This window comes from Thamnophis sirtalis, unplaced genomic scaffold (genome assembly GCF_051295495.1).
Source record: "Thamnophis sirtalis isolate CommonGarterSnake01/CBP01778 unplaced genomic scaffold, rThaSir2_p1.2 scaffold_6, whole genome shotgun sequence".
Lineage (NCBI taxonomy): Eukaryota > Metazoa > Chordata > Lepidosauria > Squamata > Natricidae > Thamnophis > Thamnophis sirtalis.
This window is the reverse complement of record NW_028261386.1, coordinates 54447619-54462515: the sequence shown is the minus strand read 5'-3', so window position 1 is coordinate 54462515 and position 14897 is coordinate 54447619. Positions and strand designations below refer to the sequence as shown.

Sequence of the window (14897 nt, the reverse complement as noted above, 5' to 3'; positions counted from 1 at the left end):
TATGAAAAGTCTCTGTTGATGGTTTCTTGAGATGTAAAATAGTTTAATTCATAATTCCACTGAAATATTTGCTTTATGTTCCTATCAGTTAAAATCAGTGGTGGGATTCAAATAATTTAACAACCGGTTCTCTGCCCTAATGACCGGCTGGATAGGTGTGGCCATGATGGCCATGGCCAGATTTGTGACAGGCAGCATTTGGCATTTGGGAGCAAAAACGGGGCATGTGGGGCCTCCTGGAAGGGGTGGGGCAGGAAGGGGTGGGGCCAGCCAGCAATTTAACAAACGGTTCGCCTGAACCAGCCAGAATTGGCTGAATTCAATCACTAGTTAAAATGTAATCCTAATATTCAAATCCTGTTTCAGCCTGTGCTCCAAATGAAGTAAAAAATCTCCAGTGGTTGGATTTCCTCATTACCCTTAATGATCCCTCTTCTTTTCTGATATTCCTGGAAGACTATTCTTTACACACTAGAACTAGATTTGAAAAGGACTGTTCTGAAAGGTGATACAAGATGTATAACAAATAGAAACGAGGCACAACATGTAAAATCAAATCAGAGAAACCTCTCAAATTGTCTTTAAGTGAGAATGTCATGTTACTCCAGAACTCAGTTTTACTGTCATCTATTTGTTTTCATGCCACATAACATCATATTAACTAGCTCTTATTATGCATTTGTTCTTGGCCTCATTAATGTGCATTCAGCATGTCAAGATGACATAATTGTTGCACTGATAACTGCACAACATTCAAGAACCTGGAACATTAGTATTAATTCTTATATTAAATTTTTGTGTGGGGATAAATAATTACTATATCCCCTTCTATTTACTGTGGAACAATCTCCTGCTGTAGCATTTATTACGTGATGAATAAGCAGAATGAAAAATACCCTGATTTATCTACCCAGACTTTGCCTCTTAGTTATTTAGCTTGGCTTCGACGAAGACATAGACCTTCAATATGGTATAGTTATATAACATAACAGTATAACATAATGTAATGTAACATAATAACAACATGAGAACATAATAATACAAAACAACACAATATAACAACACAACACAACATAACATATAATAGTTTATTTACTGATTTCTATTTGATCAGTCAGATAGTACTTTAATCTGCACACTTGTTATGTGTTCATTACAAGGGCTTGCAGTGCAGAACAAGGTTTTGCTTTTCTTAAAAGGTGATTAGAGGCTTATAATATTTATCTAATATAGTTTATTATGTGCATATGCCTATAGGTTGAGCATAAGTTGGGAATTCACAGCAGTAATGTTCCAGTAGATTTCTCTTTCAAATTTCTATAGGAAATCTTAATGACCCAGAATTTCTTTCCCAAAGCTAACATTTGTACTGTACATTCTAGTACAGGTCCTGCTGCCCATCAGATGCATAAATCCGTTTCTACAGATTCATCAGTAAGGAATGAGGCTGGAGATAAGATAAAGCACCTATTTTATTCTTGAACAATCCTAGGTCTTACTAAAATCTTTTATCTAAACATTGCCATCGGTGAAGTGGCAATTGTCAGCTTCTACATGATGTTTCATAATGGAAACACCGACAGCTCTACTGAAAGGCTGCATTTGCATGATTGCTTTAAATTCAACTATAAACCTCATTTAACATGCACAGCAACATTCTCACTAACGTCTGTTAGTATCATCTATCTATAGGTAGTCCTTGCCTTATCACCATGATTGGGATTGAAATCATAAATCGTTGCGGTCATAGGTTGAGGTACCCACGTGACCTGAGTTTTCTATCATTTACAATGGTTGTCAACAAATCACACAGTCGTAAATTTGAATCATGTGGTCATTAAGTGAATCTATTCTCCCAAATGGGCTGCAGTCCCATGACTATGGGATACTGCAACTATTGACAAATATGAGCTAGTTGCCAAATGCCTCTGACCTCAGGCTGTAAGCACAATGTTTTACAATGGCCAGAAGTACTTTATGGGGCCATAAACCATCCTTTCTGAGATCAGCGGACTGCCTGTATTGCTTTAGTAATGAATTTCTATTGTGAACAAGTCTTCATATCACCCCAACAATGATTAGATAAACTTCTAGTGTGGATAACCTATGTGGTCTTGGAATGGAATATGATGATCCAAGATGGTCCATGATTTATATTTGAACAAGGAAGGCTGAAATCTCAGTTAAAGTTCTACTATGTTCAATAGAATTCATATTCTAGTAACAGTAGAGTTGCCACTTTAGGGAAGTTTTTGCCATGCCATAAAGCAGCTGCGGTACTGCGGTACTGCATTTTAACCACTGCACTAGCAGCTGTGGAAGTGCAGTGGTTAAAATGCAGTACCGCAGGATAACTCTGCCCAAAGCCAAGAGTTTGAATCTGATGGGCTCAAGGTTGATACAGCCTTCTAGCCTTCTGAGATCTATAAAATGAGGATCCAAATTGTTGGGGGGAATATGCTGATGCTGTAAACTGCTTAGAGCAGTGGTTCTCAACCTTCCTAATGCTGCGACCCTTTAATACAGTTCCTCATGTTGTGGTGACCCCTCAATCATAAAAAAAAAATTGTTGCTAGTCTTTAACTGTACTTTTGCTACTGTTATGAATCGTAACGTAGATATTGGAAGACTGCTATCATATCACCCTTAAGTCCTTCTTTTAATTCAACCAGACATACCCAGTTCCTGCAACTGTTCTTCATATGTTTGAGCTTCCAGTACCCTAATCCTCTTGGTTGCTCTTCTTTGCACTTTTTCTAGACTAGAGTCTCCACATCTTTTTTATAGAGGCAGCCAACATCTTGTCTGCTCCTAAATTTTGGGTCTGAAAAGAATCACATCCTGGAGGCTGGACAACCTCGGCTGCTGTACAATCATACACACACATACACAGAGATACACAGTGGTTTTATTCCCAAAGCCTCCTTAACTAAGTTTCCTGCAGCTGCATTCATAAACTTGCTTACTCTGCCTGGATGGATCTTCAACCTGGTTTGGGGTTGTTTGCAGGACTGCTCTTAACCTTGGTGGTGGTGATAAGCTTAACCTTAATTTATTGGGCAAACGTAATGCATTGTTTATTTTATTTTTTTAAAGTTCTTTATTTTCTCTTTCAAGTTCATTCACAAATATACACTCTTATAATTATCATAAATTATATCATTATCATTAATCATTTATCATTATTTTCTTACAAATATATAGAATATAGTTTGGGTCACTTTGTTGCCACCCCATTTTATTTTGCAACAATCTTGCTCCTTCTATCTTCTCTACCTCCCTTCTCTGCCTTCTTCTTTCCTCCTCTCCTTCCTCCCTTCTTCTTCCCCTCTCTTTCCTCCCCTCCTCCTCTCTTCTTCTCCCTCTTACCCTCTCTCCTACTCTTATTTCCCTTCCTTTACTCCCTCTGCTTTACCCTTTATTCCTTTTCCTCCTCATCCTTCCTCCTTTCCGTTGTTGGCCTTGCTTATTTACTTTCTCTGATGGGTTCTTGGGATGGCATTTCAAGAAACCCAACTTTATATTTTCATACATATCATTTTCAATGTTGCATTTAATTTCAAATAATAATTCCACTTGTATCATTTTTAAAATTGTTATCTTGCATTGCATTTTTTTTTGCTCTTTTTTTGTGCATGGTTTATGGTACTTTTAGCAAGCAGGTTTTCATTGTGTGAATGGGGCCAATTCGGGCTCCTGAGCTTGGCTCTTGATGACAGGCCTGGTTGTGGATTTAGATATAATTAAAAGTACCTGGTAGCGGCATGGAAAACATAGCTGCATGCATGCCCCGCACAATTACAGCCCGGAGCATTATCTAATCTCCTTCCTCCCTTGCAGGAACACTTTCCTGCCATTACGAAGTCTTGGAGGCTAATTGTACGGGGTGTGCACGCGCGCACCTATGTTTTTTGCGGTGTGGAGCCGGGGCGACGCTCTGTGCGGCCATTCCGGAGCCCATCTGTGAGGATTTCAAGGAACGTGAGTTGGAGTCTAAACTTTAGAGTTGCGCTGGTCTCAGCGACCCCTGTGAAACGCTCGTTTGACCCCAAAAGAGGTCACGACCCACAGGTTGAGAACCGCTGGCTTAGAGAGTGCTATAAAGCACTATGAAGTGGTATATGTATCTAAGTGCTATTGCTTTTACAGGTAGTCCTCAAGTTATGACTACAATTTGACCCAAAATTTATGTCGCTAAGTGATAGCCCACTTTATGACTTTTCTTGCCACAGTTGTTAAGTGAATCATTGCATTTTTGAAGTTAGTAACACAGTTTGTTAAGTGAATCTGGATTTCCCATTGATTTTCCTGGTCAGATGGTCACAAAAGCTGATCAAATGACCCTGGGACACTGCAACCGTCATAAATATGAACCAGTTGTCAAGCATCTGAATTTTGATCAACTGACCATGAGGATACTGCAACGGTCGTAAGTGTGAAAAATGATCATAAGACACTTTTTTCAATGTCGTAACTTTGAATGGTCACTAAATGAACTGTTGTAAGTTGAGGAATACCTGTACTCAATCAGCTACCTACTGATTAGGGCTGGTATATTTCTAAATATCCAGATGTTGGGGAATAATGGTGGGAAAGAAATGTATTCTACTTGGAAGCATGTCAGCAGCAACTCATCTGTCACAGTTATAAAGAAAACAGTGTATTCAATTGTCTTTGAGTTTAATCTGGTATGACTGTTCTTGTAGCCTCATATTAAAATGTAGATATGCTCTTGAACTATTAATTTTCACTCCCTTGTTCAACTCCATTTTTTATCCAGGTAATTAAGTTATTAAACAGCATAAAGGCTCCCAATAGAGAACAAGTAAAAGTCTTAAAATTTTACACAGCAGTCAAAGCCACAGAAGAATATTTGTTATAATACTTGCTTTTCCACTATCAAAGTACAGATATAAGGATTTTCTTATTTGAACCACTGTGAAGTCCTTGGTGTTCTCAGAGCTTGGTGGTTTCCTTGCAGATGTTTCATTACAAACTACGTAACTTTATGATATTTACACAACTATTTCCTCAGCTTTCAGTTCTGTTGACACATTATGAATTGCTATGCAGATGTACCTTTCTGTATCTCAACTACATGCTTTCTTGTCTCCAATTCATGCCTGAGAAGTTTGCTAGATTGCAGTTCTAAATGCTGAAACTAACTATTCGTTCTATGGAAATATCTAGGATCCATTTCAACAAATCAGGTACTATTTACAAAAATGTAAAGAAGGATGAAGCAGACTAAAACAATAATGAAATAGAAGGACCAGCAATGCATAGCATTGTCCCTAATGAACCACAAAGAAGAATTTGGTAATGGATCGGTTCCTCTCTTGTAATAGTTAGATGTCAATATAAATATAATGTCTATGGAGAGTCACAGTTATCCAGGCCATGGTTGTCCCAAAAGTTAACTGAACTTTTTTGGTTTTTTCCTTAGAAAACGTTTTGCTTCTCACCTAAGCTTCTTCAGCACCTTTGGGACAATATAAATAGAACTGAATGGTAAGTATTGAGCTTCAGGGTAGCCAATGGTATTTTAGATTTGCATGAAATCACTGTGGTCACTATGTGGCAGGAATCTAGAAAACTGGGTAACCCTTAATCTGCATAAAGATAGATACTTATTACATATGGGTAAGTGTGAAACATGGTCCGATGACAGTTTGAAATTCCTTCAGGTCCTCCAACACAGGCAAGTAACGTATTTCCTAGCTGGCGTATTCTGCCTTAGTGTTTTATTTCAGCAGCCTCGTATTAGTATCTAGCAAAACGAAGCACAAGAAGTCAATATGAACTCCGGCGGCTAAAGGGTTAACTCACGCCGCCGAAAGAACAGAGGCCAGCAGTTGTCAGAGCAACCAGAGGGGGGAGGAGCCTGCAGATTCAGGAAGAAAGAGGAGGAGCTCTACAATAAATGCACAGTTTCTCAGATTGTAGGGGGCGGGCTTTAGCGAGAAGGAAGTAAAAAAAGCAAACGCCGCATGCTCCGGAAGTATTTAGAAGTGCTTATATTTCGATGGTTACCTGGAGTTGAGTGAGTTTACTTTTGCCGGCATCTTCGTTGTCGTCGTCATGTTTCTGACGGTGGTCAATTGTGAGTTGACTGAGAGTTCCCTCTTTGGGGAAGTTCCGTGTGTTGCGGGCGTAGCAGTACCTAGCCTCTCTTGGTACGAAACCTTTGCCCGGTTCCCCGGGAAGACGGCTCAGAAACCCGAGGTTACATAAAAGAATTAAGCCTTTTAAGATGCATCTCCTTAAGGCTAACGAGAAGCGGCAGTGGGTCCACGCTCCCCTTAGCGCTGGCGGGCTGAAGGGCGAAGGTAGTTTCTAAGATCTTTCCGCCTGCCTGATTTCTGAAGGATCGGCGGCCAAGGGATTCCCGGTCCTACATTGTGGTCACGCCAACCTTATCCATCATTTGGGATCCGAGTAGAGGTTTTATATACAAGTAATCCTCGACTTACAATCGTTCCTTTAGTGACTGCCCAAAGTTACAACCACACTGAAAAAAGTGGCTTAGCACCGTTTTTTGCACACACTTAATGACCGTTGCAGCATTCCCATAATCAAATTCAGGTGCTTGTGTGGCAACTGGTTCACATTTATGACCATTGCTGTGTCCCAAGGTCATGTGATCGACCTCTGACAAGCAAAGTCAATGGGGAAGCCAGATTTGCTTAACAACCAGGTTACTAACATATCAACTGCAGTGATTCACTTAACAATTATGCCAAGAGAGGTCGTACAATGGGGCACAATTCACTTCACAAATGTCTCACTTAACAACAAATGTTGGACTCCATTGCAGTTGTACGTTGAGGACTACCTGTACATTAATCATCCTTTCGGCACAGAATGTAGGGTTAAGGGGTGTGTGTCCCCCCTGCATTCCTGAGATGGATTTGTCAGGGTTTATAATTGAAGTAGGGATAAGACTGAAAAAGTGGAGAATAATTAACAATATGGATTTGTGGAAGGAAAGGATGCTTTTAGAAAATGTGGGTGGTGCTTACAAGAATCTGCATCTGTTTAATGCAGCTTCCTCTTTTCCTAGAATCAAAGGGCTGTCCTATGCGACCGTAGCAGTCTTGGGAAAAAGGAGTTGTGATAACTGAGCATGCCTGTCCATGCAAATTTCCTCAATTCCAGCTTTAATGAATAGAACATTGCTGCATTAAATGCAATGTCTGGGATTCAATTTTGCAATCTGGAAAGCTTTAACTAATGCAATTAGTAAACCATGGTTTGATGATACATAAATTAAAGATATTAAGATATTGACCATTGAGCAAAGTTAGATAGGGAGGAGTTATAACTGTTTTGATATTACTGAACTGCAGCTACCAGCAGCTTTAATAAGTATACATCACCTTGGATTGTTAAGAACTGTAACTCTAGGCAGCATACAAAAAAACAGTGCTAAAAGCAAAATATAATAACGATAGCAGAAAACAGATAACTATTAATAACCAGGAACTTAAGTTTATTGTAAATCACTAGATGGGAACCCCTACTCATTCCAATCCAAATGCCTGAAGCAAAAGCTAGGTCTTCACTGCCTTTCTAAAGACTTACAAGGTTTGAGTCAACTGTAAATTGGGGGAGATTATTGCAGAAGGCAAGTGCCACCACAAAAAAGTATGCTTCCTGGGTCTCATAAAATGATCTTGTTTCAGAGATGGGACCTTGGGTGTTGCTGTTGAAGTGTATAGGACAGGCATAGGATTTGCAAATATTCTGTTTTGGAATCTGTTTAGGAATTATTGATAGCAGTCAGGAGTCAAAATACTTGACTTGAAGGCACAAAAAATGTATATGCTATATATAGTGACTATATACTATATAGTTGTTAGCCATCAAGAGCCATCAAGAGCCATTGGGAATAGATGGGATACAAGCTAAGTAAATAAACTCTATCTAGTTTTGGAATCCTTAAATTTGCATTAGAAAAGAATGCTAACAATATGGTGAGTCATGAGTTTTCTTTGAATATCATTTAAATGGTTTTAAATGCAGCTCATTTTATTTCCATAGTTGGATTTGCAATGTGTTGTATGTGGGACTGCCTTTGAAAACAGCCTGGAAACTTTAGTTAATTCCAAATAGACTGCTTACTAGGCTAAATTGATCACTGAGATAGTTGATACAAACATGTCAGTTCTTCACCATCTAGACTGGCTGCCAGTTCATTTTCAGACCCAATTAAAAATATTGGTTTTGGTCTTTAAAGTCGTAAACAGTTTAGTACCATCTGAATGTGAACACCTTCTCCTATATGGACTTACCTGGACTTTAAGATTATTTAATGAGACCCTCCTCTCACCAGGTCTTGTCACCCAAGATGATGTAGGTCTCTACATGGAAGAGCCTTTTCTGTGGTGGTACCCCTTTTATGGAATCCCCTCTCTGGAGAGGCTTGACTGATACCCATGTTGGTTGCATTTTAGTGCCAGGTAGAGATATTTCTGTTCTCCCAGCTTCTTAACTGATTTAATTTCAATTATTAGTTTTTGACAGACTGCTGTGTTGCTGCCTAGCTAATAGGTTTTTCTATGTTATTTTTTATTTTGTTTTATTGTAAATTGCAGATAGGTTATTGGTTGGTTTAACAAAATAAAATCAATTATATGGCAGGACTAATTTGGTGTATTGGTAAATAAATTAAAACATTTTAAATATTTTTTTCTTTTTTGTTCTGCAATGCAAGTGGCCAAGAAAGCCAAATCAAAGTAAGTAAACATTTGAATTGCATTTACTACTCTAAAACTGTACAGTTCAGATAACTGCTGCTATTAATGGCAGTTAGGTTCTTTTTGTAATGGATTGCCTTTTGTATCAAAAATAATTGTTAAGAAATCATAGTCTGAGATTATCTGAAAAAGAGCTGTTCATTTAAGTAAATATTAAATGAACACAGCTTTTCCTTTAATCTCAGATTGATGCAGTGCCAGAAATTGTAGAATTTAGTTGAAACCAGCATGTTTAATTATATCTGTTATACGTTTAATTTTTCTGTGTTTGTTAAGAGCTAATTCAGTGTCATATAGAATGTGGCCAATTCTCTTAGAGAATTGCTTTCTTGATTTCAATTGATTGTAATAATTTATTGTAATAATTTATTAAATTTATATGCCACACAATGATGGATAATGGAACTACATGCTCCTCTCTTGGTGGGATGGAGAGTTGGTGGGACATACAGGGCTACAAGAGGAAAAAGAGATAGCTAATAAAACCTTGCTTTTTGGGCTTCTCATTGCAAGTAATTCTCTTATTAAAAAATCCTTAATCTAACATTATTAAGGAAAATTGGGAAATTTAAATTAAATATGTTAATAGACAATCATACATGCACCACAAAGTCAAAAATGAATTACAGAAAATAATCATAGCTAGCCAAATAAAAAGGTGTTCTTGATATTATTCTTCTAGGTATATACTTGTGAGAATGGTCAGTGAAGCAGGAACGGGCTGTTCTTATAATATAAAAAGACTCCGGCTTCAAGATAAGCTAGTAATGCTAAGCTATGATCGCATTGGTAAGAAAGTTTTGAAGGGGTTTATAAATGGGGAGAATATTTTTGTATATATGTAGGTGGCCTACAATATATTTGCTGTACATCCCATTCATTTCCATCCTCATGTGATAAAAAGGCATGCAATTGAATCAATCACTGATTTAATTGTATTTATGCAAACATGCACATTGGCATAATTTTAGAGATTATCTTTTTACTTGTCTTTTTATAGTCAAACAGAAAGTCCTCTTCAAAGAGCACAAAAAGATCTGTTCTGTGTAACTGATGCTTGGCTAAGAAGATTTGTGAAGATGTATACGAGGAAATACGAGGAAATATGAAGTTGGCAATGCTGAAAAGAAAACGAACTGAGGTGGTCAAAGTCAATTGTAAATAAAAACATCACTGAAAGATATTTAGAAAATGGATCTTCATACAAAACAATAACTTTGTTTTTACACTTGTGAATTAAAACTGTGAATCCACTGCATATGTGTTTCATTTCAGTACAAGAGGTAAAGCCACGTACAAGAGGCTTCCTCAGTTTTTTGCAGTCAAACTCTATAGATTGCAGGAAATGGTAGAAATGATAGTTCAGATACATCTGGAAGAAACAGGTTTATGGAAGCTTATTCTCTCCTAAGATTCATTCCATGTAGGTACAAAACTGAAGAATGGAATAATCTGCCGAGCTTGATTGGCTGTTTCAGGCATACAGGCAGGCAGCAGGCCTTATATTGCTTTTAAAGGAATTTTATTTAGCAGCTACAGTTGACGGGTGTTTTGGGTTTGATTTAATTTACTAGCTAAATACCTGTATTCCACTACAAAACGATGTCATTGAGCTTCATAAATCAATCGACTCTTACAGCTTGAAAATAAATGATTAGTTACAATCGTCCTCTCCTCTCACCTTCTCTCCCTCAGGCTTGCCCCATTGATCCTCTCCTATCCCCTTCTCTCCCTCAGGCTTGCCCCACATTGTCCTCTCCTATCTTATCCCCTTGTCTCCCTCAGGCTGGCCCCATTGATACTCTCCTATCACTTTCTCCCTCAGACTTGCCAGAGAGAGGCCTCCCCTATCTTATCCCCCTTTTCTCCCTCAGGCTGACCCCATTGATCCTCTTCTATCACCTTGTCTTCTTCAATCTAACTCTTTAGCATCAGAGTGTTTTTCAGGTGGGGAGGGGAGTAGAATGTCTAAACTCTGAGCTTGCAGGCTGGATGAGTCATGCACTGGCCACGCCCATGCCCAAGTGGCAATTGGAACAGAGTTTTTTTCAGGTGGGAAGGGGGAGTAGAACATCTTAACTCATTAGCATCAGAGCGTGTTAATAATACTATTAGAAATACTAATGATCTCATGGTCATCTCGAAAAATCCTTTCTTAGAGAGCACCTAGAAGCCAAGAGGAATATATGTGCCAAATTTCAAGTTTGTAGGCTTTACCATTCTGGAGATTTCGTGATGAAGCATGAGTGGTATTTGGCTTTTATATATATATAATATATATATATATTATACTTGATTAGAATTCTGTACCGCTGCAAAGATACTTTGTTGTAAATCCCCCCCCCCCCAAAGACTACATTCCATAAACATCTATACCACAAACTGAAAGAGTTTTTAAAAAATTCATACCATGATTTCATCTCAAATATAAAGAGAGCTTCAGGACAGGTTTGTCAAATCCCCCATTCCATGCATGAGCAGGAGGTTGGACTAGATGTTATTTATTTAAATGTTATTCTGCATTTCAAGATGCTGGTCATTGCTTTTAAAGTATTACAATGCTTAGTAGAACCCAGGTATCTAACAATATTTGGATTCTATGCTCCAATTAGAACCCGCTCAAAATATACCTGCAGAATGATGTGTGATGTCATGCATTTTCTGCAGAAACTGCTTTCCTGTGGAATGTATCTAACCAGAATTAACATGTGCACTTTGCTCTTAATATTTAGGAAGCTTGTAAAACTTGGATTTTCAAAGTGTACTTGGAATTGAATATGTGGTGGTTTTCCTTGTGATTGTGGGAGTTTGGATTAAGATTAATCCTATTGTGATTTCTGGCTCCATCACATGATAGTTTGTTGTAAAGTTTATACATATATTATTGTATATATGCTGTGAACTGCTTGGAATGAGTGAACAAATGGAGTGAGCATTTTAAACAAATATAAATGAATGTCTTCTAGCATATGTCTTGTATTCAGGAAAAAGTTGTTCCAATTTCTCTGACCATGTCAGAGAAATTTCGAATCCAGTTTTTAAAAGTTATAACTTCTACAACTATGTCTGGAAGTTGAGTCATGGCAACTGGATTACCACAAAAGTGAGCCTTGCCTTTTTGTGTATGCTATGCCTCAATATATTAAACAGTTCTTTCTGCTTTGATCATCCAATTTCATTTAGTGCAAACAAAGATTTTCCAAATGGCACAAAAAAATTTATTCTCGGAGTAGGATCACATTTTTAAAACATACAGTAATAAACAGGTCCTTGCTTAAGTGATTAAGACATGGAAATAATTTCACTGTAAAGCTGAAATGCTGTATCCTAAACTGGAATTGCAGTGTGTGACACCATGTCCACCTCATTCAGGATAAGGCAGAGAAAAATCAAATGTGTTACACAGCTTAAAACAGGTTTTGTGGCAGATCTTTTCTGTAAGGGTAGGAAGTCTGTGTCCCAGTAGTTTGAGTGCTAATGGATGCTATGAAGTTACTTCTCCTCAGCATTTCATGTAGGGGTAGATTGGGATAGTGAGCCAGGTAGAATGCTAGTGCTCCAACAAAACTGTCACCAGCTCCCTAGAAGAAAATAAAAGGGGGAAAATGAAATACTACAAATGGTAAATATCCTGTAAACTGCGTACTTTAAAAATTACCACCCTGACTTTTCATGAAAATGTATGCATTAGATTCTCAGTCTTAAATGCATAGATGAATGTGAATGAAATGGATATAACTGATAGACTTGTTGTCTGACTCAACTTTTGCTAACTGTGGTTCCCAATGGATGCAGACATACAAGGGCAGGGGATGTTTCCCCATTTCTACTTTAGAATGGCTTTTGTTCTCTGTTTTGAAACTACTTTCTGAAAAAGGATTACATTGGCAAGATAATACCTAGAAAATAAAAGGGACAGTGGGGCAGAATTCAGGATTTACAAGTATTTATTGGGTTGCTCATAGCTTGAAAATGATTTGGAAGAAATGTTTTAGATCTTATTCAAGTGAAACCTATTTCTGCCTCTCATATTTGGGAAAAAAAGCAGCTTAAGTAATAGCAATGCCCTACCTGAAATTTAAAACAATTGTTTCAAATACTGCTTCAAATACAAATAACATTGTTCTGTAGCCATTTGTTGGTGAGGGTTTGTCATAAAAATTAAAAGGGAGGCAGAATCAGGACAAAACCCTCTACCTTTTATACAGGCATTGAGAGTTGTACACTTTGTTTGCAGAAGCTATTTGTTTCTCAAGAGTTGGAAAAGAAAACTGCAGATAAGAAATGTTAAATGTAATGAACTTATTGTAGCCTGTTTTTTACGGTAGAAAGTATTTTATTTATTCAAACAAGACTCTTGGATATTCCTTTGCAGTCTGTAGTTGAACCACAGACTTCTATAGTTAATAGAAGCCACATCCATCTGTGGCTACTAGAATTAAAATTTCTAAGAGCCGAGGTGGCGCAGTGGTTAAATGCAGCACTGCAGGCTACTGCTAGATCAGCAGTTCAGCGGTTCAAATCTCACCGGCTCAGGGTTGACTCAGCCTTCCATCCTTCCGAGGTGGGTAAAATGAGGACCCAGATTGTTGGGGGCAATATGCGGACTCTCTGTAAACCGCTTAGAGAGGGCTGAAACCCCTATGAAGCGGTATATAAGTCTACTGCTATTGCTATTGCTATTCTGCAAAATAGCAACACTCAGAATGTTTCCTTTTCAGAGAATACTTCCATTTTCTTGAAAAGTTCAGTTCTGACTCATGGTATTCTATATCCTTCATGTAGCTAAAATAATAAAACCAGAAGTATGGCTACTTTAGATTTTGGGGAGGCTTAAGTATTTAAGTTTTTCTGTGATAACAGAAAAAGCTGTATTTGTTGGCTTGATTTGCATATAGTACACAATATCTTCATTACTGTCTCAGAAGTATGACTACCTTCAGGATCATTCTAGATCAAAGTTTTGCAGTCCAAGCAGTGCAATGGCAGGTTCTGATCAATGATAAAAATATAGATTGCTAGATTTCAGAACATTAGAAAATATGACAGAGTTACAATAAAACTCTGCAACACCCACTATGACTCCATGTTCTTATATTTTGAAGTTTTTCTTTTTTTCTCATTCTCTTTATAATTTTATATAAAGAAACAGCCAAGAAAAAATATCTACAAGTTTTGTTTCAACTTGCTTCATTCCTCAGCCATATTTATACCACAGTTAAATATATATCTGGTCTATTTCAACTGTGACATTGTGCTTCTCTTTTCCTTTGGATGGAATTGTCAAGCTTTATTCAAGCTAGTGCCCTCCAGTTATGTGGGCCTATAATTCCCAGTGAACTTGGCTATTAGAGCCCCATATATGTGACACATGTTCTTTGTTTTCTATATCTATGCTTTCAATTCTTCTACTCAACTATCAGCCTTTTTTAAAAAAAACCTTCAGGTAGTCCTTGACTTACGACCACAACTGAGCCCAATATTTCCATTGCTAAGCAAGACAGTTACCGTAAGTGAGTTTTGCCCCATTTTATGACTTTTCTTGCTACAGTTAAGTGAATCCCTGCAGTTGTTAATTTAGTAACACTGTTGTTAAGTGAATGGCTTCTCCATTGACTTTGCTTGTCAGAAGGTTGCAAAAAAATAAAATGATAAAAATCACATGTTACAATGATAAATGCATTTATACTTTTTTTTTTCATCCATTCAGTTGTGTCCAATTCTCAGATAAGTCCCTTGGCAAGGTTTTTCAGAAGTGGTTTATGCATTAGAAGTAGTTTATATAATAATTATTAATCATTAATTTAGAAGGAATAATTCATAATAGGATACTAAATTTTATAATATTTTAAGAGCTACTGTCTGAGAAGTTATAAAAAATATCCATATAAACAGAAAATTCTCTATGATTATTACAATTTTCCAACTATAAAATGGCAGCTGCCTCGATATGACATGCTTTAAAACAGGAGAGCCTTGTAGAACATCTATAGTTAAGATAATTTTGCATGTGAAGCACTATCATGATGGCAATTTCCCCAAAAAAAGCTACCATATGTAGTAGGGAAATGACAAAGCAAAATGAGCACAAGACACAGGCATCATCACTGCTGATGGCAAATCTGGTTTCTGAGATAG

At 37.5% G+C, this 14897-nt stretch overlaps 2 protein-coding genes across 6 annotated transcripts in view; one reads left to right on the top strand and one right to left on the bottom strand.

Moving 5' to 3' along the window:
• The first annotated feature begins 5916 nt into the window (after nucleotides 1-5916).
• MRPL33 (mitochondrial ribosomal protein L33) lies at nucleotides 5917-10015 on the top strand. 3 transcript variants are annotated; one of them, XM_087717898.1, is made up of 4 exons: nucleotides 5917-6043; nucleotides 8717-8738; nucleotides 9442-9548; nucleotides 9760-10015. In XM_087717898.1, coding segments are annotated over exons 1-4 (180 nt in total). In that variant the 5' UTR covers nucleotides 5917-6042; the 3' UTR covers nucleotides 9810-10015. The 3 variants fall into 3 exon arrangements, with proteins under 3 accessions (XP_087574024.1, XP_013915775.1, XP_087574023.1); XM_014060300.2 differs by having other exon boundaries at nucleotides 5964-6103; XM_087717897.1 differs by lacking the exon at nucleotides 5917-6043 and adding an exon at nucleotides 6200-6819.
• A 1939-nt stretch (nucleotides 10016-11954) lies between these two features.
• The window catches only part of RBKS (ribokinase), a 62055-nt gene continuing 59112 nt past the window's right edge, over nucleotides 11955-14897 (bottom strand). For all 3 annotated transcript variants that reach the window (XM_014060297.2, XM_014060299.2, XM_087717896.1), the window contains exon 8: nucleotides 11955-12340. In XM_014060297.2, coding sequence (XP_013915772.2) covers nucleotides 12167-12340 — 174 coding nt within the window. In that variant the 3' untranslated portion in view covers nucleotides 11955-12166. The remainder of the gene's footprint in view (nucleotides 12341-14897) is intronic.

Bases quoted from the DNA above. Each gene is read 5' to 3' on its own strand.
- MRPL33 (XM_087717897.1), top strand. From the start codon at position 6,780: ATGTCTCACTTAACAACAAATGTTGGACTCCATTGCAGTT. The intron at 8,739-9,441 runs GTAAGTAAACAT...TTATTCTTCTAG, and splicing joins GCCAAGAAAGCCAAATCAAA to GTATATACTTGTGAGAATGG. The intron at 9,549-9,759 runs GTAAGAAAGTTT...GTCTTTTTATAG, and splicing joins GCTAAGCTATGATCGCATTG to TCAAACAGAAAGTCCTCTTC.